Genomic DNA, 26,001 nt, shown 5'->3' on the forward strand with positions numbered 1-26,001 from the left:
TTGCCTGTCTTATTTTTTTTTCTGTTTCTTATGCTGCTAGAACCCTAGTGTTCACTGAAGCTCCCACAGTCCTTCCCAGTGTTCTGTCCCAGTGATACCTAGCTGTCAGATTTCCTGAGCTGTAATCTTTTTTTTTTTTTTTTTTTTTTTTTTTTTAGGCTGAGAAAACTGACTTTATTTGTATTCCACCTTTTGCTAGCTTCCCACAGCCATATCCACATGGACAAGGAGCCCGAGGGTAGTGCCTATTTCTAGATTTTGGTGCCTAAAAGATATTTGCAAACATGTGCTCTGCAAATGCTTTTTTCATTTAATATGTTGATCCATTTGGAACAATCAGTTTTGTAGGTAAAAAATAATGATCAAATATTGACAGCTTTAATGCCCAAAATAATATAATATGCTTTTCTCTCTGTATGGTCATTCTGTGTTCTACTTTCTGATCAGAAAGCCTTTTGTCCTACTCGATATTTATAATATTTCTTCCCTGAACATTTATGACAACCACTCACCCCCAAGCATTTTCTAGCTAGTGTCTCTGTGAGTCTTCTATTAAATTCAAGGCATACTATCTTTCTCTTGTTCTGAGCTGTAATCTTTAAGCCCCGTCCTCAAGCCTTTTGGATCTCTTTTGGATTTTTTTTTCCCCCCTGAGGTAGGGTCTAACCCAGGTTGACTTTGAATCAATTTGTAGTCTCAGGTTGGCCTCAAACTCACATCAATCCTCCTACCTCAGCCTCCGGAGCGCTGGGATTAAAGTTGTGCATCACCATGCCGAGCAAAAGGATTTTTTTTTTTTCCTCCAGACAGGGTCTCACTGTAGCCTAGGTTGACCTGGAACTCACTTTGCAATTCCAGGTTGGCCTCAAACTCAGAGATTCTCCTAATTCTGCCTCCCAAGTGCTGGGATTGAGGGTGTACACCACCACATCCAGATGGAGAGTTGTTTTGAAGCCCAATAGCCTAATTATAAATCAAAGAACTGCCATAAAATGGCTAAAGTGGATGTTTATTGAGTACCTATTCTGCCTGGTACTGTGCTGGTGCTGTTATATACTATCAGCACAGGCTGGGTCTGCTTACCACATGGCAGAAGCCAATCAACAGGTGAGGTGGGGGTAAAGAACTTTATTAATTTAATCAATCAGTGAGTGAGGTGGTGGTCAAGAACACTTTATTCCTCAAAGATAGCTGATGAGAAGTTGGCAGAAATTTAAAAAAAATTATTGACAACTTCCATAATTGTAGACAATAACCTATGGTAATTCCCTTCCTCCTCCCACTTTCCCCATTGCAACTCCACTTTCCATCATACCCCTTCCTCAGTCTCTTATTTTGATGTCATGATCTTTTTCTCCTATTATGATGGTCTTGTGTAGGTATTGTCAGACACTGAGAGGTCATGGATATCCAGGCCATTTTGTATCTAGAGGAGCGCTTTGTAAGGAGTCCTACCCTTCCTTTGGCTCTTACATTCCTTCCACCACCTCTTCTGCAATGGACCCTGAACCTTGGAAGGTGAGAGAGATTTCAGTGCTGAGCACTCCTCTGTCACTTCTTCTCAGCACTATTGTGTCTTCTGAGTCATCCCAAGGTCACTGCCATCTGACAAGAGAAGTTTCTCTAATCAAAAGTGAGAGTAGCATTAATATATGGGTATGAACATTAAGAGAAGTGCTTACTGGGCAGTTTGGTGAGCATAATATATACATTTAGCCAGAGAGCAGCAGATGTTACACCCCCTAGGGCTCATGACTACCCCTGTTGTAGGTTTTCTGTTTCAGAGATGTATTCCCTCTCATAGAACGGGCCACTAGTCCAATTAGAGAGATGTTGGTTTCCCCCATAACAGATGTGCCACTGTTGTACCCCTTGGTTCATTTGGCCTGGCTGGTCAAATTTAAAGCTTGCAGTGTTCACTGTTGAGTATCTTCACTGGTGATTTCTTTTTCACATTAAACCACATGCTGCATAGTTTTTTCCAGCTGTCAGCTGTTTTACATGGAAGTTTTCAGCTTAGCTGCAGCAGGATTTTTCAGTTACCTTGCAGCCCAAATTTGTGGAGTCTTCTGCAATAGGGTCTTACCATCTATTTCTGGTGGGAAACCAAGAGCCTCAGCAATGGCCTGTAATATTTGGGGGCAACAGTGACCTCTCTGGCCAACAACTCACTAACAGCCTACAATGTCCCATTGTCCAAAAAAGTAGGTTTCCATATAACTTATTCATAACCTGTTAGATTTTGATTAGCCGTCCCTCCACTTTTCCTTTACTGTCTCTTTCCCTGATCTTCCTTAGGCCTTTCCACCCCCATTTATCTGTTGTTCTACTTACATATATACAATACCATCCTATTAAATCCCCCCTCCCTCCCTTTCTATTCCCTTTATATCTCTTTTCTAGTTTACTGGCCTCTGCTACTGAGTTTTCTTCCTACTCACACAGAGGTCTAGTCATTTGTAGTTAGGTTCCACTTATGAGACAAATGTGACATTTGGCCTTCTGGGCCTGGGTTACCTAAGTGTAATGCTTTCCAGGTCCACCTTTTTCATTTTGCTTTATTGCTGAGTAGAATTCAATTGTATAAATGAGCCACATCTTCATTATCCACTCATCAAGTCGAGGGACATCTAGGCTGGTTCCATTTCCTAGCAATAAACATGGTCGAGCAAGTAACTCTAAGGTAGTAAGATAAGTCCTTAGGATATATGCTGAGTCATATCATAAATCTTTTCTTAGATGTCTCCAGAACTTCCACACTGATTTCCACAATGGCTGGACCAGATTGCATTTCTATCAACAGTGTAGAAGGGCTCTTCTTTTTCTGAATCCTCACCAGCGTTTGTTGTCATTTGTTTTCATGATGGTTGCCATTCTGGTGGGAATAAATGGAATCTCAATGTAGTTTTAATCTGCATTTCCCTGATGACTAGGGATGTAGAACAATTTTTTAGATACTTATATGCCATCTGTATTCTTTTGAGAACTCTATTTAGTTCCATAGCCCATTTTTTGTTATTTACTTTTTTTTTTATTAACAACTTCCATAATTGTAAACAATATCCCATGGTAATTCCCTCTCGCCCCCCACTTTAGCTTTTGAAACTCCACTCTTCATCATACCCCTTCCCCCCTCTCAGTCTGTCTTTATTTTGATATCATCATCTTTTCCTCCTGTTATGATGGTCTTGTGTAGGTGGTGTCAGGCACTGAGGTCATTGATATCCAGGCCATTTATGTCTGGAGAAGCATGTTGTAAGGACTCCTACCCTTCCTTTGGCTCTTACATTCTTCCTGCCATCTCTTCTACAATGGACCCTGAGCTTTGGATGGTGTGAGAGAGATATTTCAGTGCTGAGCACTCCTTTGTCACTTCTCAGCACCATTATGCCTTCTGAGTCATCCCAAGGTCACTGCTATCTGAAAAAAGAAGATTCTCTAACCAAAAGTGACAGTAGCATTGATATGTGGGTATGAACATTAAGAGAAGTATTACTGCATAGCCCAGTTTTAAAAATATTTTTTATTTTTATTTGAGAGAGGGAGAGAGGCAGAGTGAGAAAGAATGAGTGTGTCAGGGCTTCAAGCCACTGCCAGTGAATTCCAGACGTATGCACCACCTTGTGCATCTGGCTTACATGGGTCCTGGGGAATCAAACCAAGTTCCTTTAGCTCTACAGGCCAGTGCCTTAACTACTAAGCCATCTCTCAGCCCAGTAGCCCTTTTTTTTTCTTTAAAAAATTTTTTATTTATTTATGTTTAGTTTTTCAAGATAGGAGTTCCCTCAAGTTCAGGCTGAACTGGTATTCACTATGTAGTCTCAGGGTGATCCTCCTACCTCTGCCTCCTGCCAATAGCCCATTTTTAAAATTGGATTGTTATTCCTTTTTTGAGTTCTTTGTATATTTCATATATTAATCCTTTGTCAGATGTGTAGGTAGCAAAGATTTTCTCCCATTCTGTAGGTTGCCACTTTGCTCTATTCACAGTGCTTTTGCTGTACAAAACCAGTTCAGTAGGCTTTACAGGCAAGTGCCTTAACCAATGAGTTCTCTCTCCAGCCCTCCCAGTTTATTTTACTTATTTATTTTGATTTCACTCTAGCTCAGGCTTACCTGGAATTTACTGGGTAGTCTCAGGCTGGCCAGGAACTCATAGCGATCCTCCTAACTCTGCCTCCTAAGTGCTGGGATTAAAGGTGTGCACCACCATGCTCAGCTATTTTTAAAATTTATTTTTTTATTTACATGAGAAAGGGAAAGAGGCAGAGAGAGAGAAAGACAATGGGTTTTGTTTATCTATTTATTTTTCTGAGGTAGGGCCTCACTCTACCCCATGTTGACCTGGAATTCACTATGCAGTCTCAGGGTGGCCTCGAACTCACGGTGATCCTCCTACCTCTGCCTCCCAAGTGCTGGGATTAAAGGCAATGTGCCACCACACCTAGCTAAATATATCTTTTTAAGTTTTATTTTTATTTATTTGAGACAGAGAGTGAGAATAGGCGCATGAGGGCCACTAGCCACTGCAAAGGAAGTCCAGACACATGAGCCACCGTGTGCATCTGGTTTAAGTGGGATGTGGAGAATCAAACCTGGATCCTTAGACTTACCAGGCAAGCGCATTAGTCACTAAGCCATTTCTCCAGCCCCCTCCCCCCCCCCTTTTTTTTGTTGTTTAAATGGGCCCACCAGGCCTCTAGCTTCTGCAAAGGAACTCCATCTTGTGCATCTGCTTTACGTGGTCCTGGGTAATCAAACTTGAGTCCTTTGGCTTTGCAGGCAAGTGTCTTAACTGCTAAGACATCTCCAGCCCCTTAAATATTTATCTGAAAAAAAAAATTTTTATCTGAGAGAGAGAAAAGGCTGAGAATGGACACACCAGGGCCTCTAGCCACTGCAAACGAATTCCAGACCCATGCTGGCATACTTGGGTACTGGGGAATGAACCTGGGTGTTTAAGCTTCACCGGCAAGTGCCTTAACCGCTAAGCCATCTCTCCAACTCCAAACTGCAGCTTTAATAAGAAACTCAGGAAATAAAGGCAAACTAATAGAGTACACCTGACATCAGATGTAAATTTCAGTTCAGCTGGTAGCGTGCCTGTTGGCAGGTATGAAGTCCTAGGTTCCACGCAGAAAGCAGACGCAGTGGTGAATGTTGTAATTCCAGCAGTTGGAAGATAGAGGCAGGAGGATCAGCAGTTCAAGGTTGTGCTCTGATACACAGTTCAAGGCCATCCCCGGATACAGGAGACCTTGTCTCAAGAAGAAAAAAAAAGCTGGGTGTGGTGGCACACGCCTTTAATCCCAGCGTTTAGGAGGCAGAGGTAGAATCGCCATGAGTTCTAGGGCCAGCCTGAGACTTACAGAGTCCATTCCAGGTCAGCCTGCGCTAGAGTCGATTCCTCCCCCCCGCAAAAAAAAAAAAAAGTGCGGCTCGTGGTGCACGCGTTTAATCCCAGCACTCAGGAAGAATCCTCTGGGCGATAGACCCTGTCGCAAAGTAAACAAAAACAACCCACAATCAGGATCGAACCGGTCCCCGCATCAAGCGTCCAGCCAGTAGCGGTGATACTGACTCGGCCGCACGACACAATAAGTTCCTGCCGAGTCACAGCCTGCGTCACCGCTGCCCGCGCTGCTGACCCGGAGCTAAAAGGCACGGGCGCCACGCTCTTACGTCAGTTCCGGCACGGCAATGGCGGCGCAGGGAGCAGCGGCGGCGGTTGCAGCAGCGACTTCGGGGATTGTGGGGGAGGGCGACCCCGGACATGGGGAGAATGTGGCAGTCGAGGGGACTGCTCCGTCCCCCGGCCGCGTCTCTCCGCCGACCCAGGCGCGTGGCGAACCGGAAGTCACTGTGGAGATCGGAGAAACTTACCTGTGCCGGCGGCCGGATAGCACCTGGCGTGAGGGCTGGCTCCAGGGCCTGAGGGCGGGGTTTAGGGAGGGGAAGGGCCCGGAGTTCGCGCTCCCTGGGGCCCAGAGGTGGGGCCGGACGTAAGGTCTCAGAGATGTCTTCCCCAGAGAAACCCAGCCCAGTAAAGGGGCTATCACCCCATTATGGGATTATGCCCAGTGCCTACATTTCAGATTGTTAGTGTGTTACTGAGGACTCTTCTTGCCCAGGATCAAGCCTCATTTCTTTCTTAAAATTCTTTTCTTTTTGTAGACTTTATTTTTATTTACTTATTTGAGAGAGAAAGAGGCAGAAAGGTAAAGAGAGAATGGGTGTGCCAGGCCCTCCAGCCACTTCAAACGAACTCCAGACACATACGCCCCTTGTGCATCTGGCTTACGTCGGTCCTGGAGAGTCGAACCGGGTTCCTTTGGCTTTACAGGCAAACACCTTAACCACTAAGCAATTTCTCAAGCCCTCCTGTCTTTTTTTAAAAAAATATTTTATTGGGCTGGAGAGATGGCTTAGCGGTTAAGCGCTTGCCTGTGAAGCGTAAGGACCCCAGTTCGAGGCTCGGTTCCCCAGGTCCCACGTTAGCCAGATGTACAAGGGGGCGCACGCGTCTGGAGTTCGTTTGCAGAGGCTGAAAGCCCTGGCGCGCCCATTCTCTCTCTCTCCCTCTATCTGTCTTTCTCTCTGTGTCTGTCGCTCTCAAATAAATAAATTAAAAAAAAAATAAACTGCCTTACTTTAAAAAATATATATACATTATTTACTTATTTTGAGAGAGAGAGAGAGACAGGCAGAGAGATTGGGCACGTCAGGGCCTCCAGCCATTGCAAACGAACTCCCAACGAAATCCCCACTTTGTGCATCTGGCTTATGTGGGATCTGGGGAGTGGAGCATAGGCCCTTAGGCTTCGCAGGCTAGCACCTTAACTGCTAATCCATCCCTCCGGCCTTCATTTCTTTCTCTCCCCCTTCCTCTCTTTTTGTTGTTAAGTATATTTTATTATTTAAGAGAGAGAACAGGCGGGCTAGGGCCTCCAGCCACTGCAGACAAACTCCAGATTCATGTGCCCCTTGTGCATCTGTCTTAAGTGGGTCCTGGAGAGTCGAACTGGCATCCTTTGGCTTTGGGCTTTGCAGGCAAACACCTTAACTGCTAAGCCATCTCTCTAGCCCCTTTTTCTTTATTTTTTAAAATATGTATGCGTGTGTGTATATATTATTATTTTATTGTATTGTATTTGGTTTTTCAAGGTAGAGTCTTACTCTGGCCCAGGGTGACCTAGAATTAACTATGTAGTCTTAGAGTGTCCTTGAACTCACTGCAATCTGCCTACCTATTCCTCCCAAGTGCTGGGATTAATGGTGTGTGCCATCATGCCCAGCTAATGTATGTGTGTGTGTGTGTGTATTTTTTTTTTTTTTTTGAGGGCAACAGAGATAGAAAGAGGCAGATAGATAGAGAATGGGCACACCAGGGCCTCCAGCCACTGCAAACGATCTCCAAATGCATGTGCTGCCTTGTCTATCTGGCTGATGTGGGTCCTGGGGAATCAAGCCTCAAACCAGGGTCCTTAGGCTTCACATGCAAGCGCTTAACCATCTCTCTGGCCCTAATGTAAAACTTTTTATTGACAACTTGTATCCTTACAGACAATAAACCATGATAACTCCCTCCACTTTCCCCTTCACAACTCCACTTTCCATCATATGCCCTCCCTCTCTCCATTAGTCTCTTTTATTCTGATGTCATTGTCTTTCTTCTATTATGAGGGTCTTGTGAAGGTATTGGTAGGCACTGCGAGTTCGTAGATATTGAGGCCAATTTGTATCTGGACAGTTGCATTGTAAAGAGTGGTACCCTTCCTTTGGCTCTTAGATTCTTTCCGCCACCTTTTCTGCAATGGACCCTGAGCCTTGGAGGGTGTGATAGAGATGATTCAGTACTGCTCTCTCCTCCACTTCTTCTCAGCATTATGTTGCCTTTTGGGTCATACCAATGGTCACTGCCATTTGAAAAGAGAAGCTTCTCTAACCAAAAGTGAGAGTAGTGTTAATATGTGAATACAAACATTAAGTATAGTGATTTTGGAGCAGTTTGGTGAGCATAATATATGCATTTAGCCAGACAAGGGCAAGCTTTGCATCCCTAACACTCATGACCTCCACTGCCATAGGGTTTTGATTAGGCTTTCAGTACCATGCATGTATTCCCTCCCATAGAGTAGGCCTCCAATCCAATTAGAGAGCAGTTGTTTTCCCCCATAATAGACATGCCACTATTGTACCTGTTTAGTCATTTGGCCTGTCTGGCCTTTTTCTTGCTGACTTTTTTTTTTCTTTGCATTATATCATGCCAGCAAAGAAGACCTGGACCACAACAGGACATTTCCTTTTAATGTTTCATTTCCTTTTTTCATTCCCAAACCCCTTAGAATGGTAGTGATTTTTGTGACCTCTCCATTGACACCCCTAGCAAAGGCCATTGCTAGGCTAGGCCTTATGCCTCTGATTCCCTGTGCCCTCTATTTGGAACATGCTGACCTTCCTTTCTCATGCTCACCTGGCTGTCTTTTATCACCTGTCATCCCATTCTTAACTTCCTCAGGCAGGGTTGTTGCCCTCCACATGTTCCCGCAGTAGTTTTTCAAACCTCTGCCAATGGTATATGTAACAGGTTGTAATTTTCTGTCTCCCTCTATGGAGTTGGGAACTTCTAAAAGGATGTAGATATTTTGTGATTAAAAAATGTGTCTTGTCCTCTCTGTCTAGCAACAGTATAACAGAGCCAGGCATGCAGTAGTTGAATAGTTTGCTGGTTGCCTGCACCATGATAAGATTTTGAAGCTTTTTTTCTGTCAGAGGTAGACACTCCTGTTTTCCAGGAGAAGAAATTTAAAGAGATTTAAAGGCAAAATAGCTTGAATCAGTTACATGCAGCTAGAAAATTGGTAGCCAGAATTATATATAAATGTCTATTGTCTTGTGCCCCAAATGAATGGATGAATAAAGTGAGCATTAAATTTGGAGTCAGGCTTACACTCAGTTAAATACCAGCTTTAAAAAAAAAAACAAATAGAAGAAAAAAATAAATATCAGCTTTTTATCACTTTTCAGCCCTGTGATCCTCTGTAAGCCTTATAAATTTTTCTCATCTGTAAAATAGTAACTGCCAACCTGGCCTACCTCACTGGGTTGTGGCAGTGAATTAGTGCAATAATGGTTGTAGACAGATGGATCTGGAAATTACCCTTCAGTCATATCCCACCTCTTTATTTTGAGGAAGGGTCAGACTTCTAGCCCACTAGTCCAGGTTGGCCTTGAACTCATGGTGATTCTCCTTCCTCAGTCTCCTGAATGCTGGGATCAAAGATGTTAATCACCAGAGTCTAGCTTAATCACAAACTTATTTTCCTTCACAGATTCTGCAGAAGTGATCCAGTCTCGAGTGAATGACCAAGAGGGCCGAGAGGAATTCTATGTACACTATGTGGGCTGTGAGTGTTTGGGGCCCCTGAGCCTGTGTGGGAGGAGGAGGGAGCAGGTCAGTACCCTCATGGCCCATCCTAACAGTTAACAGGCGACTGGATGAATGGGTAGACAAGAACCGGCTGGCGCTGACCAAGACAGTGAAGGATGCCGTGCAGAAGAACTCTGAGAAGTACCTGAGTGAGCTGGCTGAGCAGCCTGAGCGCAAGATAACTCGAAACCAGAAGCGCAAGCATGATGAGATCAACCACGTGCAGAAGGTCCAGGCCCCTTTCCTTCCCAAAGGCCCAGGCACTTCTGCCAAACCCCTTAGGTTTCTTGGGCTCCATTGTCAAAATGACACCAACTCCTTCTTAAGCTCTTGGAGTATGCCAGTTTCCTCAGAAAACTGAGGCTCAGGAAAAAGGCTTGTTTGCTGTCTCACAGCAAGGAAATGGCATGGCTGGAACTGGTCTCTGATAGCCTCTTTTGTCCCCTACTGGCTTTGTCGTATTATACAAAACAGTATGAAGCCCAAAAGGAAGGAAAAGAATCATTTTGATCACTTGGGTACAGCCAAGCACTATGCTGAATACTGGACATGTTTGAGCTCCTCCCTGATGGTCCAGCACAATAGGGAAAATTATTTCTCATCACTCAGAAAGTTAAGTAACATGCCAAGGTCCCACTGCTAGTAAAATGAAGAACTGGAGTTAGAATAATTATTCCAATTGTTATTAATTTGTGATCCAAAATATTAGAGTAAATATACTTTAGTACATGATCTCAACCATGTTTTAACTGCCCTGTGAAATAAGCATTATTTTCAGTTTACAGAGACAGCACCAATAGGTTTAGGAACCTCAGTACCTTAAATACGATTATTTTATTTGTGCACATGTGTGTATGAATGGATGTGCAAGGACCTCTTGACACTAAATATATGCCAGACAGATGCCTACACCACTTTTTTTTGGGGGGAAAGGGGGGTTTGAGGTAGGTTCTCGCTTTAGCTCATGTTAACCTAGAATTCACTGTGTAGTCTCAGGGTGGCCTCGAACTCACAATGATACTCCTACCACTGCCTCCCAAGTGCTGGAATTAAAGGCACATGCCACCACACCCTGGCTTTACGTGGGTGGCTGGAGAGTTGAACTTGGATTGGCAGACTTTGTAAGAAAACACCTTTAACCTCTGAACCATCTCCCCATGCCCCCTATTGATTTTTTTTTTTTTTTTTTTTTTGTTTTTCGAGGTAGGGTCTCGCTCTAGCCCAGGCTGACCTGCAATTCACTGTGGAGTCTCAGGGTGGCCTCAAACTCATGGTAATCCTTCTACCTCTGCCTCCCAAATGCTGGGATTAAAGGTGTGTGCCAGCATGCTCGGCTGAAACTTTTTTTTTTTTTTTTTTTTTTGAGGTAGGGTTTCACCATAGCTCAGGCTGACCTGGAATTCACTATGTAGTCTCAGAGTAGACTTGAACTCACGGTGATCCTCCTACTTCTGCCTCCCGAGTGCTAGCATTAAAGGCATGCGCCACCACGTTGGGCTCCCCTATTGATTTTGACATCTTGTAGATACTCATCCAAAACCAGAGTTGTTTTGTTCTGTTTTTTTTTAATTTGTTTATTTGTATGTGCACATATGTGTATAGATGCACCAGGGCCTCTTGCAGCTCTCGTGCAGCTGCAAGAATGCCAAATACTTATGCCACTTTTTGCATATGTGGTTGACTTGGGAATTGAACCAGGGCAAGTGCCTTTAACCTCAGCCTCCTTATTTTTTTTTCTTCAATTTTTAATTTAAATTTTATTTATTTGCAAGGAGAGAGAGGGAGGGAGGAAAGAATGGGTGTGCCAGGGCCTCTTGCGGCTGCAAACAAACTCTAGATGGTATTCATCTGCCTTTACATGGGAACTGGGGAATTGAATCTGGGTCACCAGATTGCAAGCAAGTGCCTTTAACTGCTAACCATCTCCTCAGCCCTGTTTTTCTTTTTTTTTTGTTTTGGGTTTTTGAGGTAGGGTCTCATCTAGCCCAGGCTGACCTGGAATTCACTATGGAGTCTCAGGGTGGCACCGAACTCACTGTGCTCCTCCTACCTCTGCCTCCCAAGGGCTTGGGATTAAAGGTGTGCACCACCACACCTGGCTTCTGTTTTTATTTTATTTTTAAAAAATATTTAAGGTATTTATTTGAGAGAGATAGGAAGAGAATGGGCATGCCAGAGCCTCTAGCCACTGCAAACAAACCCCAGATGCACGTGCCACCTTGTGCAACTGACTTACATGAGTACTAGGGCTCAAACCTGGGTCATTAGGCTTCACAGGCAAGTGTCTTGCTTTTTGAGACAGGGTTTTATGCCCTGCAAGCTGGCCTTAAGTTCCCTTTGTAGTAGAGGATAGCCTTGAATTCCTTATACTCCTGTGTCTACTTCTCGAGGACTGGGATTACAACTGAACTACCATACCTAGCATTCTTTTTGTTATTTTGAGGCATGGTCTCATTATGTAGCTTAGGTTGGCCTTGAACACTTGTCACCAAATTAGACTTCCCCTGGGGGTTACTTTCCTCTCACTCTGAGCCTCCATTTCTCCAGCCCAAGAATTAAATTTTTAATGACTTTGAATTTAAACATTCATATATGACTAGGGACTGTTGGGTAGTGTAGGTTGTTCCTCGGCTTGAAAAAAGATGTGCCTCTGCTGGTAATTGTAGATAGTAATGGATGGACTGAGCACTGGTGATAGTAGGTAGGTTATAAAATGATAGCAAGATCCTTCAGAGCCTAATTAATGACTTTGGGTTTAAGCTGGTCTCAAACTCAATATGTAGCCAAAGATGATGTTGAATTTCTGATCCTCCTGCCTCTACCCCCAAGTGCTGAGACCATAAGGTGTATGCCACCCATACCTAACTCTTAATTTATTATAAATAAATTGTAGCATTTAAGGAAAACAAGTGTTTTGTAGTTCTTTAATATATTTGCAGAAGAGGATTGTGCATTGTCTTTTGTTCTTGTCTTTGTAGGAATTGGACAGATTTGGGGTACTCTGCTGAGTACCAGTTCTGTGACCTCAGGCCTCTTGGTGCCTCAGTTTCCTCTTGTACAGTGGAAATGATGAGGACTAAATAAAATAATACCTGTGGAGTGCTTATCACTTGGACTAACTGGTGGCTGTCAAGTAACCTCCACTCCTCCCCTTCCACTGTTTCCTACTGTGTGAAATTAAATAAAAATGCTTTAGCAAGGCCATGCCTGGTGGCACATACTGAGGTAGGGAGAATTTCTAGTCAGTTTGGAGTTCAAGGCCAGTGTGGGCCTCATACATCCTCTCTCAACCCCCCCCCCAACAGAAGAATCTAGTTAAATATTCTGGGTGGGGAGGAGGTGGGAAGAATGTTGGACCTTTCAGGACAGGAATGCTCACACAGCAGTGTTCCACATGATGGCTCACAAGGATGCACTCCTGATCTGGGCTCACCTAATTTGTGTTTTCTGCCAGGTTGAGGTGAGCACTTCCTAGCAGCACGTGTGGAAGCCTTAAGTCTGGGAAAGGAATTTTATAGCTATGAATCTGAGGGGGCTGAGATGAGGCATAGAGTCTGAGGATGTCTAGTCAATTGTCTAGACCTAAGATGGTGGCTGTGATTAGAGTGGGTCAGGGAATTCCACAGGAACTGATTCCAGAGATGGGGAGATAAGAGTTGACATCACCATTAGGATTTGGTCGCTGGTTATACCAGTCTGAGGGAAGAGTCTTAAGAGCAGTCTCTGGAAAAAAAAAAAAAAAAAATACTGTGTGCCAGGCATGGTGGCACATGCCTTAATCCCAGAACTCGGGAGGCAGAGGTAGGAGGATCACTGAGTTCAAGGCCACCCTGAGACTACATAGTGAATTCCAGGTCAGCCTGGGCTAGAGTGAAACCCTACCTCAAAAAAAAAAAAAAAAAAAAAATCTGTTATCAGTTGCAGGCAGTAATGGCCCCAGTAGGATGGGGACCTTCAGTGGGAAGGAACTCCAGAAGCAGAAGCAGTCCCACCAAGGCCTAGTGTTAGGTAGGGAAATCCAAGTCAGCAGCAGTACCTTCTTTGGGCTTGGAGGGTAAAATCTTCCAATTGCAGTAGAGCCACATGGTCCCAGTGCACAGCTGAAGTTCTTAATCCAACTGAAGCCAGTCCTGATTCTAGTCCTGTTCATTTGGCAAGAGGCCCAAATTTGGGTAGTGGAATTTTGGGGGTACACAAGCAGATAGAAGAGTAACTCAGACTAGTCAGGCTCACAACTAAGAAACAAAGTTAGCAGTTTGTGTGACTATTGTCATTTGTTGATTTATAAAATTTTTTTGGTTTTTCAAGGTAGAGTCTCACTCTAGCGCAGGCTGACCTGGAATTGAACTCACGACTGTCCTACCTCTGCCTCTTGAGTGCTGGGATTAAAGGTGTGTGCCACCACGCCTCCTGCCCTGCAAATGAACTCCAGATTCATGGGGCATTTGTGTATCTGGCTTTACATGGGCACTGGAGAATTGAACCCAGGTCATCAGTTCTTATACGCAAGCACCTTTAACCACTTAGTCATCTCTCCTGCCCAACTATTGTCATTTAGAGATGAGGTCTGGAAGAGAGTAAGGAAACATTGTGGGTTCTGGGACAGGAGGTGTGGCCTGACCTTGTTCATTCATCTATATCCACTTCTTGCTCAGACCTATGCAGAGATGGACCCCACCACAGCAGCCTTGGAGAAGGAACATGAGGCGGTAAGCAGGGGCTGAGGAGCTGACTGAGTCATTCCCTACCCTCCTTTGTTTCTCTTGAGAGCTATGCACTGCCCCCTGTCTACAGATCACCAAGGTGAAGTATGTGGACAAGATCCATATTGGGAACTATGAAATTGATGCCTGGTACTTCTCACCTTTCCCTGAGGACTACGGAAAGCAGCCCAAGCTTTGGCTTTGCGAGTATTGCCTCAAGTACATGAAATATGAGAAGAGCTATCGCTTCCACCTGGTGAGGATCAGCTTGCCTGGGGAGAAAGGCAGGCGCAAGGCCCAGGGCAGAAGGGATGGTCCAAAGGAGGGAGTACAAGGAGGAGCTGCCCAGGGGTCTAGAGACTTGGATTTTGCTGGGTGCATAGTGACACATGAGTGTAATTGAGCACTTGGGAGATGGAGGTAGGAGGGTCAGTAGTTCAGAGTTGTCTTTTGCTACAGAGCCAGTTTGAAGCCAGTTAGGGATATATGAGATCTTGTGTCAGACAACAAAATACAGAGACTTGGATACTGGGCCTGGCTTTACCAGTGCTGGTAGGGTGACCTTGGCCAACCTAACAGCCCCTCCAAGATTTCAGTTTTTCTTCTCATATTGAATGGGGCAGAAGTCACTCAAGTTCCTTGCCCTTTACCACATATTTATCAGCCTGCTACTGGCCTCTATGCAAAGGAGGAAACGCCATATAAAGCCTGAAACACAGGTGTTACATGCGTCTGGAGTTTGTTTGCAGTGGTTGGAGACCCTGGCATACCCCTATTCATTCATTCATTCTTTCTCTCTGCTTGAAAATAAATTTTTAATTTTTTTGTTTGTGTTTTGTTTTCCAAGATAGGGTCTCACTCTAGCCCAGGCAGACCTGGAACTCACTATGTAGCCTCAGGGTAGCCTTGAACTCATGGCAGTCCTACTTCTGCCTTCCAAGGGCTGGGATTAAGGGCATGAGCCACCTTGCCTGACATTCTTTTTTGTTTGTTTTTTCGAGGTAGGGTCTCACTGTAGTGCTGGCTGACCTGGAATTCACTGTGTAGTGTCAGTATGGCTTCAAACTCACAGCAATCCTCGTACCTCTACCTCCTGAGTGTCGGGATTAAAGGTGTGTCCCTTCTCCCCATCTTCTAGGGCCAGTGTCAGTGGCGGCAGCCCCCAGGGAAGGAGATCTATCGTAAAAGCAACATTTCTGTGTACGAGGTGGATGGCAAAGACCATAAGGTGAGCTCTAGTCACTTTCTAGATGATCCTCTCCACTAGGTGGAGGCCTGCCCTCAGCATTTGCTCACTGTTGGCCAGTGAGGTCTTGTGATGCCTGGTGCTTACTGAACACAGCTGAGTGGTGCTCACTTCAGGTCTGCTCTCTCTGTCTCTAAGGGCTTCTCTTCTGATGTGAGTACTTCACGTTTGGGTAGTTCTGGATCCCGAGGTGGAGCTGGTTTTGTCTGTGGTTGCTCTTTTTTATTTTTTTGGTTTTTCGAGGTAGGGTCTCACTCTGGTCCAGGCTGGCCTGGAATTAACTCTGTAGCGATCCTCCTACCTCTGCCTTCGAGTGCTGGGATTAAAGGCATAGTCACCACGCCCAGCTATTATTTATTATTATTATTATTATTTTGTTTTATCTTTATAAACAGTCTTCTCTTTGTGACAGATGTTTGGTTCTGCCTGGAAAGGAACTGCTTTGTTACAGATTAGTACTCAGTGCTACTGTTAGCCGAGTTCCTTATTCCTGGCAGAATGACTTCAGTGGGGCAGGGAGGGGCCTTTGGGACCTGTTCTTTGCCATTGTTGAGACTTAGCCTTTGCTTGCTCAGTCTGCAAAGGTCTCAGCAAGTGTCTCAGCTTCCCTTGGAAGGGCCTCGTATGCATAGTACAAAAAGAAGAGGGCAGGCTTCTCAGTGGCTTGTGTGGTTTTATTTTATTCATTTATTTGACAGGGAGAGAGAGAGAACGGGTGTGCCAGGGCCTCCACTGCGAAAGAACTCCAGATGCATGCACCACCTTGTGCATCTGGCTAACGTGGGTCCTGGGGAATAGAACCTGGGTCCGTTGGCTTTGCAGGCCAATGTCGTAACCACTAAGCCATCCCTCCAGCCCGGATTGTGGTTTTATATCACCTGGTGACTTCCTGGCTGGCTTTAGAGAAGTTATTTAACCTTGTTTTGTTCCTGCTTCCTCATGCATAAGACAAGAGTCATAATTATTTACCTAACCTGTTCATTGGAATAAATGAAACCTTAAATGTTAGGTATGTAGCATGTTCCTGGCATGTAGAAAGCACTTAGTAAACAAGATCTTTGTTATTAGTGATTTGTTGCCTGTTGGGTAGCTTTGTGCTAAGGGAATACTCTGAGCCTGGCCCTTGCCTGCTGCTCTGCCTTCCTAAGTGGCAGAATGGGTGGAGTGGCAGAAGATGGCCCTGTTGGAAACCAATGGAGTTTTGAGGCCTCAGAGCAACTGGCAGTAGTGGGCTCACACAGCAACCTTGTGCTTGCCTCACCTTTGTGCATCTGGCTTACATGGGATCTGGAGTGGGATCCAACCTGGTTTCTTAGGCTTCATAGGCAAGCACCGTAACCACTATGCAATCTCTCTATCCTCTTTTCTTTTTTAAAAAATTTTATTTTTTTGAAAGCGACAGACAGAGAAGGAGGCAGATATATAGATAGAGAGAGAGAGAGAATAGGAGCACCAGAGTCTTCAGCCACTGCAAACGAACTGGCTAACATGGGTCCTGGGGAATCGAGTCTCAAACTGGGGTTCCTTAGGGTTCACAGGCAAGTGCTTAACTGCTAAGCCATCTCTCTAGCTCTCTTTTTCATTTTTTGAGGTAGGGTTTCACTCTAGCCCAGGCTGACCTGGAACTCAGGTCATTTCAGGTAATCTCAGGGTGGCTTTGAACTCATGGCGATCTTCCTACCTCTGCCTCCCTAGTGTTGGGATTAAAGGCTTGTGCCACTATGCCCAGCTCCCACTTACCTTTCTGGGCTTCATAAACACATTTGTGTTCTGAAACACAAGTCTGAAAGCTTGAACCCACTTATGTCTGTGAACCCCCTGGCCTTTATCCGACACTCAGTCCAGCTCTGTGCTAATGGCTTATTTATTAGCCTCTTAAGACTCCAGTTCTAAATCATGTGTTCCTGGGAGGAGCCTCGTTCCTCCACTGCTATCTGGAGTCAGCCAGGCACTTGCAGAGATGTTTAGTGGCTGCTCATTCCTAGGCTGGGTGAAAGTCTTATACTTGCTTGCTAAGCCTGTTTCCATCTCTCACCCATCAGATTTATTGTCAGAACCTGTGTCTGTTGGCCAAGCTTTTTCTGGACCACAAGACATTGTACTTCGATGTGGAGCCCTTCGTCTTTTACATCTTGACAGAGGTAGACAGGCAAGGAGCACACATTGTTGGCTACTTCTCTAAGGTACTAGATCAGAAAGTCTGTGGGGGGAGGTTACAAACTACAGTGGGGGCCAAACCCCTAAGGTCCTGAGCACCTCATGGCTCCCATAGGAAAAAGAGTCCCCAGATGGAAACAATGTGGCTTGCATTTTGACACTGCCCCCCTACCAGCGCCGTGGTTATGGGAAGTTTCTCATTGCTTTCAGTGAGTAACTGCTGGTCTGTCTAGGTGTGTGTGTGGGGGGGGGGGGTTGGCGGTGGCTGTGGTTGGAGGTGCTGGGCAGGTGTGGGAGTAGTAGATCCTTAGGATCCTCTTTTTTTCACTGCCAGGTTATGAACTCTCTAAGCTAGAGAGTACTGTAGGCTCCCCAGAGAAACCACTATCTGACCTGGGCAAACTTAGCTACCGCAGCTACTGGTCCTGGGTTCTGCTAGAGATCCTGCGAGACTTCAGAGGCACACTGTCCATCAAAGACCTTAGGTAAGGAACTTAGTCTCCAACCGGGTCCAGGGCACACTGTCCAACAGTGACCTTGTAAGGGGATCCCTAGAGTCCTCTAGGTCTGGGTTCCCTTAACATTAGCTATGGAACCTCTCTCCTGTCCCTTTTACTGTCTCCAGCATCTGCTCTAATCCCTCTCTATAGCCAGATGACCAGTATCACCCAGAATGACATCATCAGTACCCTGCAGTCCCTCAACATGGTCAAGTACTGGAAGGGCCAGCATGTGATCTGTGTCACACCGAAGCTAGTAGAAGAACACCTTAAAAGTGCCCAGTATAAGAAACCACCCATCACAGGTGGGTGGGGGAAGGGCCTCTGTGTGTGTGTGTGTGTGTGTGTGTGTGTGTGTGTGTGTGTGTGTGTGGCTGTTGAGGGTGGCAGTGAAGGCTACTAGAAGCCTAGGCCTCTTTTTTGCTGTCATATGATCCAAAACCAGTCAGACCAGCTCCCAGTATTACAGCCTGGGGCAGGCTACTCATTCCTAGGTTTCCCTCCTCCTCCCCAGGACTCAGGATGTCCTTTTGTTCTAACCTGAAAGTGGTGAAACCTGGCCTGGGCCCAGAGAGCACCCAGGTGTGAACAGACCTGGGCCAGAGGTCCTGCTTGCCTCTCATGCCCCTTCTCCCCACAGTGGACTCTGTCTGCCTCAAGTGGGCACCCCCCAAGCACAAGCAAGTCAAACTCTCCAAGAAGTGAGTGGCCTGTGTCCTGCTGCCGGATCGTGCTTCCTTGCATCTAGCCTGTAAATATGTACAGACCTGTTTCATCCTTTTTTAATAAAGTAAATTCTGCTGGTGACTCAGTTTTCAGAGGTGAGAAGGACATGAAAAGAAGCAACAGAGACAAGAGGTGAATCTTCATTTCACACACAGCCAGTTGTGTTCAAAACATTTACTCCTTGTTCCTTTATCCCTCACTCTGATCCAACCCCATTGGAGCTCCAGTGGGGGCTCAGTCCTCCGAAGTTCAGGAGTTGGGCTTAAGGGGGCCTTGGCAGCCAATGGGACAAGGTTGGGGTCTTTTCTGTCTCAAATCCAGGCAAACTCAGAAGTCAGGAAGAAGGCAAAGTGAAAGGCTCATCAGGCAGGGTAGTGAAGACCTTGAGCTAGCCTTTTGCAGCAGCCATTGAGGCAGCTGCTCAGACTTCCAGAAATAGGTAGATGTCAGGGCTCATCTTCATAGCTGAGGCTTCTTAAGAGCTCCATAGGAGCACAGCAATAAGCTGCAGACAGTAGGTGGAGGTGACCAGAAGTACTGGTCCTGTTTCACAGGCTTTAAGCCTTTTGGTCCTAGATTATAGTTCCAAAGAGCAAATCTAGAAGAATGGGCTCAAAGATCAGAGTGGTGCTCTGACCTCCCACAGAGTCTCGGGCTAAGCCAGACCAAAAGTTACTGCTGGGGCCAGGAAGGCCAGGAACTTTCTAGAAAACAGGCATAGGTTCTTGGTTGAGTGTACTGTCCTGGAAGCATGGCAACTTTCAGAGTGAGCAGTTCAGTGCTCATGCCAAGGGCAGAAGAGGACCAAGGACAGAGCCAGTGGTAGGAGGAGGTTGGGCCTTAGCAAACCCTGGGCTGGAGCTGAGTTGAAGGCCAGATTGCCTTTGTTGCACAGGTGACTGTCAGGCTGGGACTCCAGGGTTTGGGGTACTACACGAGGCTGAAGTTCTGCCACATGGTGGTGGATCCAGGAAGCATAGCTAGATGTCATGGTGTACACACCAGGCCTGTTGGGGGCTCCACAGGCATCACCCCAGCTCACAATGCCTGCCAGGTACCAGAGGCCCTCTACAGGGCAGGAGAGAGGGCCCCCAGAGTCACCCTGTGGAGAAAAGCCACAAAACAGCTAACAGGACCAGACTTGTGGACAGCAGTCATCTATGCCAGCTCCCAAGATACACTTGTCCTCTCTATTTCCTGGGCCCCTTGCACTTACCTGACAGGCATCCTTGCCCCCCTTCACATAGCCAGCACACAGCATGTCCTGCTGGATAGTGTGGGGTTCTGCAGGCTTAGCATTGATATTGTATAGGCAGCTACAAGTCTCACGGCTGATCAAGGGCACTTCAAGCTGCTGCAGGGGCCTGGGGCTCTGGAGGCTCACTGTGAGGACAAAAAGTGCTTTACTCAGGGTCCCTACCCTCAACCTCCTCACACTGCCTCTAGGTATCCAGCGCCCCACCTCACCTGAGGGGGCCACATGACCCCAACCTGTGACAGTACAGTTGAGGCCATTGGGAAAAGAGGCGTTGGCTGCAGGGAGACAGATGGGCTGGATAGAGCGGGAGAAGGTGATGGGGCTGTTGAGGCGGAGGAGTGCAATGTCTCCCTGGGAACCTTCCTGGCGGTAGCTGGGGTGAGAGATGACCTCGGCCACAGTACGGACCACAGTGTCACTACTGAAGGTGTCTAGTTGGTGAGCTCCCAGCTTCACCTCATAGTCTTCTTTGTAGTGTTCTCTGAAGGCAGAGAGGCAAAGGTTAGGACCTGGGAGACTACTTTTTGTTCCCTCCTTCCTGCTGCATTATGGGGTCTTTCCCCAGGTTCTGGTCCCAGACAGTATTTTTAAGGCCTAGTTTTATCCTATGACCTTAACCCTTCACCTTTACCTCTGACTGGTCCTTTTAGATTTTATTGAGATTCTTAACCCAATCCAGGAACCCCAACTTCTGACCTGGACTAACCCATGAACTTTGATCTCTAGCCCACTTTCTAACCTCCCCTTGCCCCTCAACCCGGCTAGTACCTGGGAAAGCAGTGAGCAGCAGACAGCACCCACTGCTCAGACACGAGGGACCCGCCACACACATGGACGCCATCGTAGGTGATGCTGACCTGCCAAGGCCACTGACTGGGGTTTGCACTGTTACCACCTGTGATGCGTGCCTGGATGATTATGCCACAGCGGGCTGCTCAGAGAGGAAGGGAAAGTGGGGTCAGGCCCTTCTGTGGACCCTACACCAGGTCCTTAGTCCTACCATTCTGTCATATCTGGGGAGGCCTGGTTTAGAGCTTGGGAAGTGGGTTCAGATTCAGCCACCTTTTTGAGGTAGGGTCTCGCTCTGGCCCCGGCTGACCTGAAATTCACTATGTAGTCTTAAGTTGACCTTGAACTCACAGCAATCATCCTGCCTCTACCTCCCAAATTCTGGGATTAAAGGCATGTGCCACATCTGGCTTCAGCCACCTTTTTGTCCCTGCTCCATGGCTCACAAGTGTAAGTGGTTCTGCCCTTTGCAGTTTACTACCCATTACACTGTTGAGGTCTTAGGGCAGCCTGCTTTCTATCCAATCCACTCCTTACAGATACGAAGATCTTCAGGAACCACATGTCTGGCCAAGTCACAGCCCTGCTATGCCTTTCTACAACTCCACACTGACCGACCTTAAGATGTATTCCAGGCCTGGAGAGATGGCTCAGCAGTTAAAGGCACTTGCTTGCAAATCCTGATGGCCCTGGCTTAATTTCCCAGTAAATGCATAAGGCCAGATGCACAAAGTAGCACATGCATCTGGAGTTCATTTGTAGTGGGTGGAGGCCCTGGTGTGCCCATATTCACTCTCTGCCTCTTTTTGTCTCTCAAAGTCAATATATATATATATATATATATTATTTATTTATTTCTTTTGAGGTAGAGTTTCACTCTAGCCCAGGAATTCACTATGTAGTCTCAGGGTGGCCTCGAACTCTCAGCAATCCTCCTACTTCTGCCTCCCGAGTACTGATATTAAAGATGTGCACAACCACACCCAGCTAATCAAAATATTGTTTAAAGGATGCATTCCAGGGCTGGAGAGATGGCTTAGCCTATGAAGCCTAGTGACCCAGGTTTGACTCCCCAGAACCCATATAAACCAGATGTACAAGGTGGCATACACATCTGGAGTTGGTTTGCAGTAGCTAGAGGCCCTGATGCACCCATTATCTAAAGTAATAAAATATTAAGGTCGAAGCCGGGCATGGCGGCACACACACTTAGTCCCAGCACTCGGGAGGCAGAGGTAGGAGGATCGCTGTGAGTTCAAGGCCACCCTAGGCCAGAGTGAGACCCTACCTCAAAAAAACAAACAAAAAAAATATATACACATATATGTATATTATATATATTAAGGCCAGATATGGTGACACACACCTTTAATCCTAGCACTCAGGAGGCTGAGGTAGGAGGACTGCTATGAATTTGAGGCCATCTTGAGACCACATAGTGAATTCCAGGTCAGCCTGGGCTGAAGAGAGATCTTACCTCAAAAGATGAAAAAAATGCATATGTAACAAAATATAAGTTTTTCAAAAAGTAAAAAGATGATGCCAGACATGGTGGCACACATGCCTTTAATCCCAACACTCGAGAGGCAGAGGTAGGAGGATCACCCTGAGTTCGAGGCCACCCTGAGACTACATAGTGAATTCCAGGTCAGCCTGGGCTAGAGTGAAACTACCTTGACAAAGCAAACAAACAAAAAAAGCCAGGTGTGGTGGCACATGTCTTTAATCCCAGCACTTGGGAGGCAGAGGTAGGAGGATCGCTGTGAGTTCGAGGCTACCCTGAGACTACATAGTGAATTCCAGATCAGCCTGGGCTAGAAAAAGGAAAAAGATAGGGCTGGAGAGATAGCTTAGTGGTTAAGGCACTTGCCTTCAAAGCCAAAGGACCTTGGTAAGCCAGATGCACAAGGTGGTGCATGCATTTGGAGTTTGCAGTAGCTGGAGGAGGACTTAGCACGCCCATTCTCTCTCTCTCAAAATAAATAAATAAAAAGATGCATTCCAGATAGCCCATGGCACTACCATTTATTTCATCCATCCTTCTGGACACTACATGTCATGTACAGTGGTCCATAAACTGCTCAGCTCTTGATCTTTGCTCACCCATGACCTTCTATTTTGAATGTCTTTCCTATCCTTCTCAGCTGGTCTGTGGAGACCATGCAAAGGGCAGTCCCTCCACAGTCTGTCCTGTCCTAGCCAGCTGAATCAGGTGCATTCCTCTAAGCTGCCAGGGCCCCATGTTTCCCCCACAGTGCTCAGACAACAGTTCCTGGATCTGACTTCTAACTACAACAACCTGGGTGTTTCCAGGGACATCCCCCGCCGCCTTCCTCATGCTGGGCACATAGAGCTATGGATATAGCTGAAAAAATTCACGGGACTCTGGTCACGTGGAGGGCAACTTTCCAGGAAAACCTCAGCCTGCTGAGGCCACAGTTTGGAGTAGAGCCTGAAAGCTGTTTCATAAAGTCACCTTCCTCAAAGCAAAGAAAATAGCCATCCAGACTTCACTTCCTCATAATCATGACAATGACTACCATTTAGTGAATGTTGCTTTTTTGAGTCCAGGCCCCAAAGGTGCTTTTACTACATTTAATCTAGAATCTTCAGGATATCCCTAGGAGATAAAACTGAAGGCTTTTTGTTTTTCAAGGTAGGGAGTCTATCTTAGGCTGACCTGGAATTCACTATATAGTTTCAGGGTGGCCTCAAAGTCGTGGGGATCCTCCTACCTCTTCCTCCTGGATGCTAGGATTAAAGGCCCTATTTCTGGTGCCGGGATTAAAGGTGTGCTGGTATGTGCCACCACACTGGGCCTGATGACTGTTTTTGAAGTAACAAAAAAAAAAAAAAAAAGGCTGGAGAGATGGCGTAGCAGTTAAGGCGCTTGCCTGCAAAGCCAAAGGACCTCAGTTTGATTCCCCAGGACCCATGTAAACCAGATGCACAGGGTGGTGCATGCATCTGGAGTTCATTTGCAGTGGCTGGAGGCCCTGGCATGCCCATTCTCTCTCTCTTTTCCTCTGCCTTATTCTCTCTCTCAAATAAATATAAAGTTTAAAAATTATTAAAAAACAATTGTGGTGGCACATGCCTTTAATCCCAGCACTCAGGTGGCTGAGGTAGGAGGATCACTGTTCAAGGCCACCCTGAGAATACATAGTGAATTCCAGGTCAGCCTGGGCTAGAGAGTGAGACCCTACCTCGAAAACAAACAAAAAAATTAGAGGTTAAAAAAAACTGGAGCTTTGAAAAGTGAGTGGACATGGTTACTAAATGGTACTGCCCAAACTGAAAACTAGCCTGCCTCAAAGCTGGCTTGTATGGTCTGTTTCCCTCAGAACCATCTCAAGTACCTATTCTGGGAGTCAGACTTCAACTTAATAGCTGCATGCCCTTGGACAACTCACTGCTTCCCTACACTTCAGTGCCTTCATCCATAAACTGAGGGCCATAACCCCACAGAGCTGCTAGGACATTTAAAAGAATATAGGTGGGTGAGCAAGTTCAACAGGGTTTCAGAAACTCCTAAAACCCACCAGGGAACTCTGAATCAGGGTCCCAGTGCTTCCCCATTTCCCATTTTTCCAGTAAGCCTCACCTTCAGCCCCATCAGCTCCTGGAAAGAGAAAGAAGAAGGTGTAAGCAAGAAGGCCAGAACTCCCAAACCCCTTGGTACCTGCCACTTCCCTTTTCCGGCCTCTTAGGGTTTGTTGGGAGAGGAGGATAAGGGGTAGAGAAGCCACAACTTAAAATACGATAAGGAATGGCCTTCATAAGAAAGATATGCCTATTCCTCACCAAACACAACCCCTCCACAGTCCCACTCCCTGCTCATCTGTACTCACCCATCCCAGACTGGAACAATCCAAGAAAGAGCAGAATGGCCCAAACTTCCAACTGCCCAGGCCCCAGGCCCGCCCTCTGGGCCATAGCCCAGGACAAGGGCCCCTAGGGGACACCAGATAGACAGGTTTGAAAAGGCAGGATCTGGATGTGAGCTCAGAAGTAAGGAATCCCAGGATCCAGGCTGGGAAGTTGAAACAAATGTCTGCAGCTGGCTTCTCAGGCAGGAAATGGCCACGGGTTGGGGGGTGGGGGCGACACACGCTTAGAGTCTCTGTAGTGACCAGTAAGGACGTGTCTCCCACATAGCCTGGCTGAGAAGAGCCCTCCCTAGAGTTTCTGCGCCTAGGTGGAAGGCACCTACCTGCAGGCTCCTCCCTCGGCCCCGCCTTCCTGGCTCAGCACTGCTGGCTTTTCTGGCTTCTGAAGTGTGGAGTCCATTCAGATCCCCAGGCAATGGGAGGGTGGGGTGGGACTAGACTAGATGCCGGTCAGTCAGACTGCAGCCTAAGGCAGAGAGCTGGAAATCTTGAGGGCTGTTCTCAGGTCTTTCTGGTCTCTTGAACCAGTTATGTCCCCCAGGGCCTAACCTATCCTTTGTCATTGTGGGGCCACAGCCATTGCTCCCGAGCTTAGGCCAGATGGGTGCCCCAGGCCAAGGCTATTCCATGCCCTCTCTGTAAGGCCTGTAACTTTCCTGCAGAGGGTTAACATGTTTGGCTACTGAGAATCATCCAACAAGTATTTCTTGAGTGCCTACTGTATCTCCACACACAAGGGGCAAAACTGATATCATCTGTGACCTCCCTGAGCTTATGGTAAAGTAAGGATGACAGACTTAGATCAAATAATCACAAGCAATTATAAAATAATTTCAAACTAGGAGTTGTGACATGAAGGAAGTGGAAGGGTAGATTCTTATATTTGCACTGTAGATGCAAAGGTCCTACAGGGATAACTTTTGAGAACTGAGCCTCAATAGGGTTTGAAATGATGCTAACAAAAGTAAAGCTGAGGAACTCTAGAGAAGGAAACGTTCTGGAGTAGAGGGCACCAGTGGCAGAAATTCAGGGAAAGTAGGCCTGTGTGACTGGGGTCATGTCCATCCCCTGCCAGTATGAAACTGTGGCACTTGGAATATATGTTGGGTCCAAGCTTGAGAAAACTGTCCCTAGCTGGACATGATGGTGCATACCTTTAGTCTCAGCACTATGAATTCGAGGCCACCCTGAGGACTACATAGTGAATTCCAGGTCAGCCTGGGCTACAGTGAAACCCTACCTCAAAAAAGAAAAACAAACAACAACAAAAACAGAAGAAAAAAGAAAATAGACCCTTTGTTC

General features: G+C 46.3%; 3 protein-coding genes across 5 annotated transcripts in view; 1 reads left to right on the plus strand and 2 right to left on the minus strand.

Moving 5' to 3' along the window:
* Positions 1 to 26,001, minus strand: part of Znf668 (zinc finger protein 668) — a 704,021-nt gene that overhangs the window by 66,492 nt on the left and 611,528 nt on the right. The window lies entirely within an intron of this gene.
* Positions 5,689 to 18,843, plus strand: Kat8 (lysine acetyltransferase 8). 3 transcript variants are annotated; one of them, XM_045131609.1, is made up of 11 exons: positions 5,689 to 5,911; positions 9,333 to 9,407; positions 9,484 to 9,659; positions 14,086 to 14,139; positions 14,225 to 14,389; positions 15,272 to 15,361; positions 17,422 to 17,562; positions 17,652 to 17,745; positions 17,871 to 18,021; positions 18,187 to 18,341; positions 18,551 to 18,843. In XM_045131609.1, the coding sequence occupies exons 1-11, from the start codon at positions 5,701 to 5,703 to the stop codon at positions 18,622 to 18,624; spliced, it is 1,386 nt and encodes a 461-aa protein (XP_044987544.1). In that variant the 5' UTR covers positions 5,689 to 5,700; the 3' UTR covers positions 18,625 to 18,843. The 3 variants fall into 3 exon arrangements, with proteins under 3 accessions (XP_044987544.1, XP_004671101.1, XP_044987545.1); XM_004671044.2 differs by having other exon boundaries at positions 18,677 to 18,843; XM_045131610.1 differs by lacking the exon at positions 18,187 to 18,341 and having other exon boundaries at positions 18,677 to 18,843.
* On the minus strand, positions 18,922 to 24,990 carry Prss8 (serine protease 8). Its single transcript, XM_045131611.1, has 6 exons — positions 24,661 to 24,990; positions 24,414 to 24,431; positions 20,789 to 20,951; positions 20,230 to 20,501; positions 19,979 to 20,145; positions 18,922 to 19,864 (listed from the first exon to the last, which is right to left on the minus strand). The coding sequence occupies exons 1-6, from the start codon at positions 24,743 to 24,745 to the stop codon at positions 19,538 to 19,540; spliced, it is 1,032 nt and encodes a 343-aa protein (XP_044987546.1). The 5' UTR covers positions 24,746 to 24,990; the 3' UTR covers positions 18,922 to 19,537.

The sequence above is a fragment of the Jaculus jaculus genome, chromosome 12 (genome assembly GCF_020740685.1).
Source record: "Jaculus jaculus isolate mJacJac1 chromosome 12, mJacJac1.mat.Y.cur, whole genome shotgun sequence".
Lineage (NCBI taxonomy): Eukaryota > Metazoa > Chordata > Mammalia > Rodentia > Dipodidae > Jaculus > Jaculus jaculus.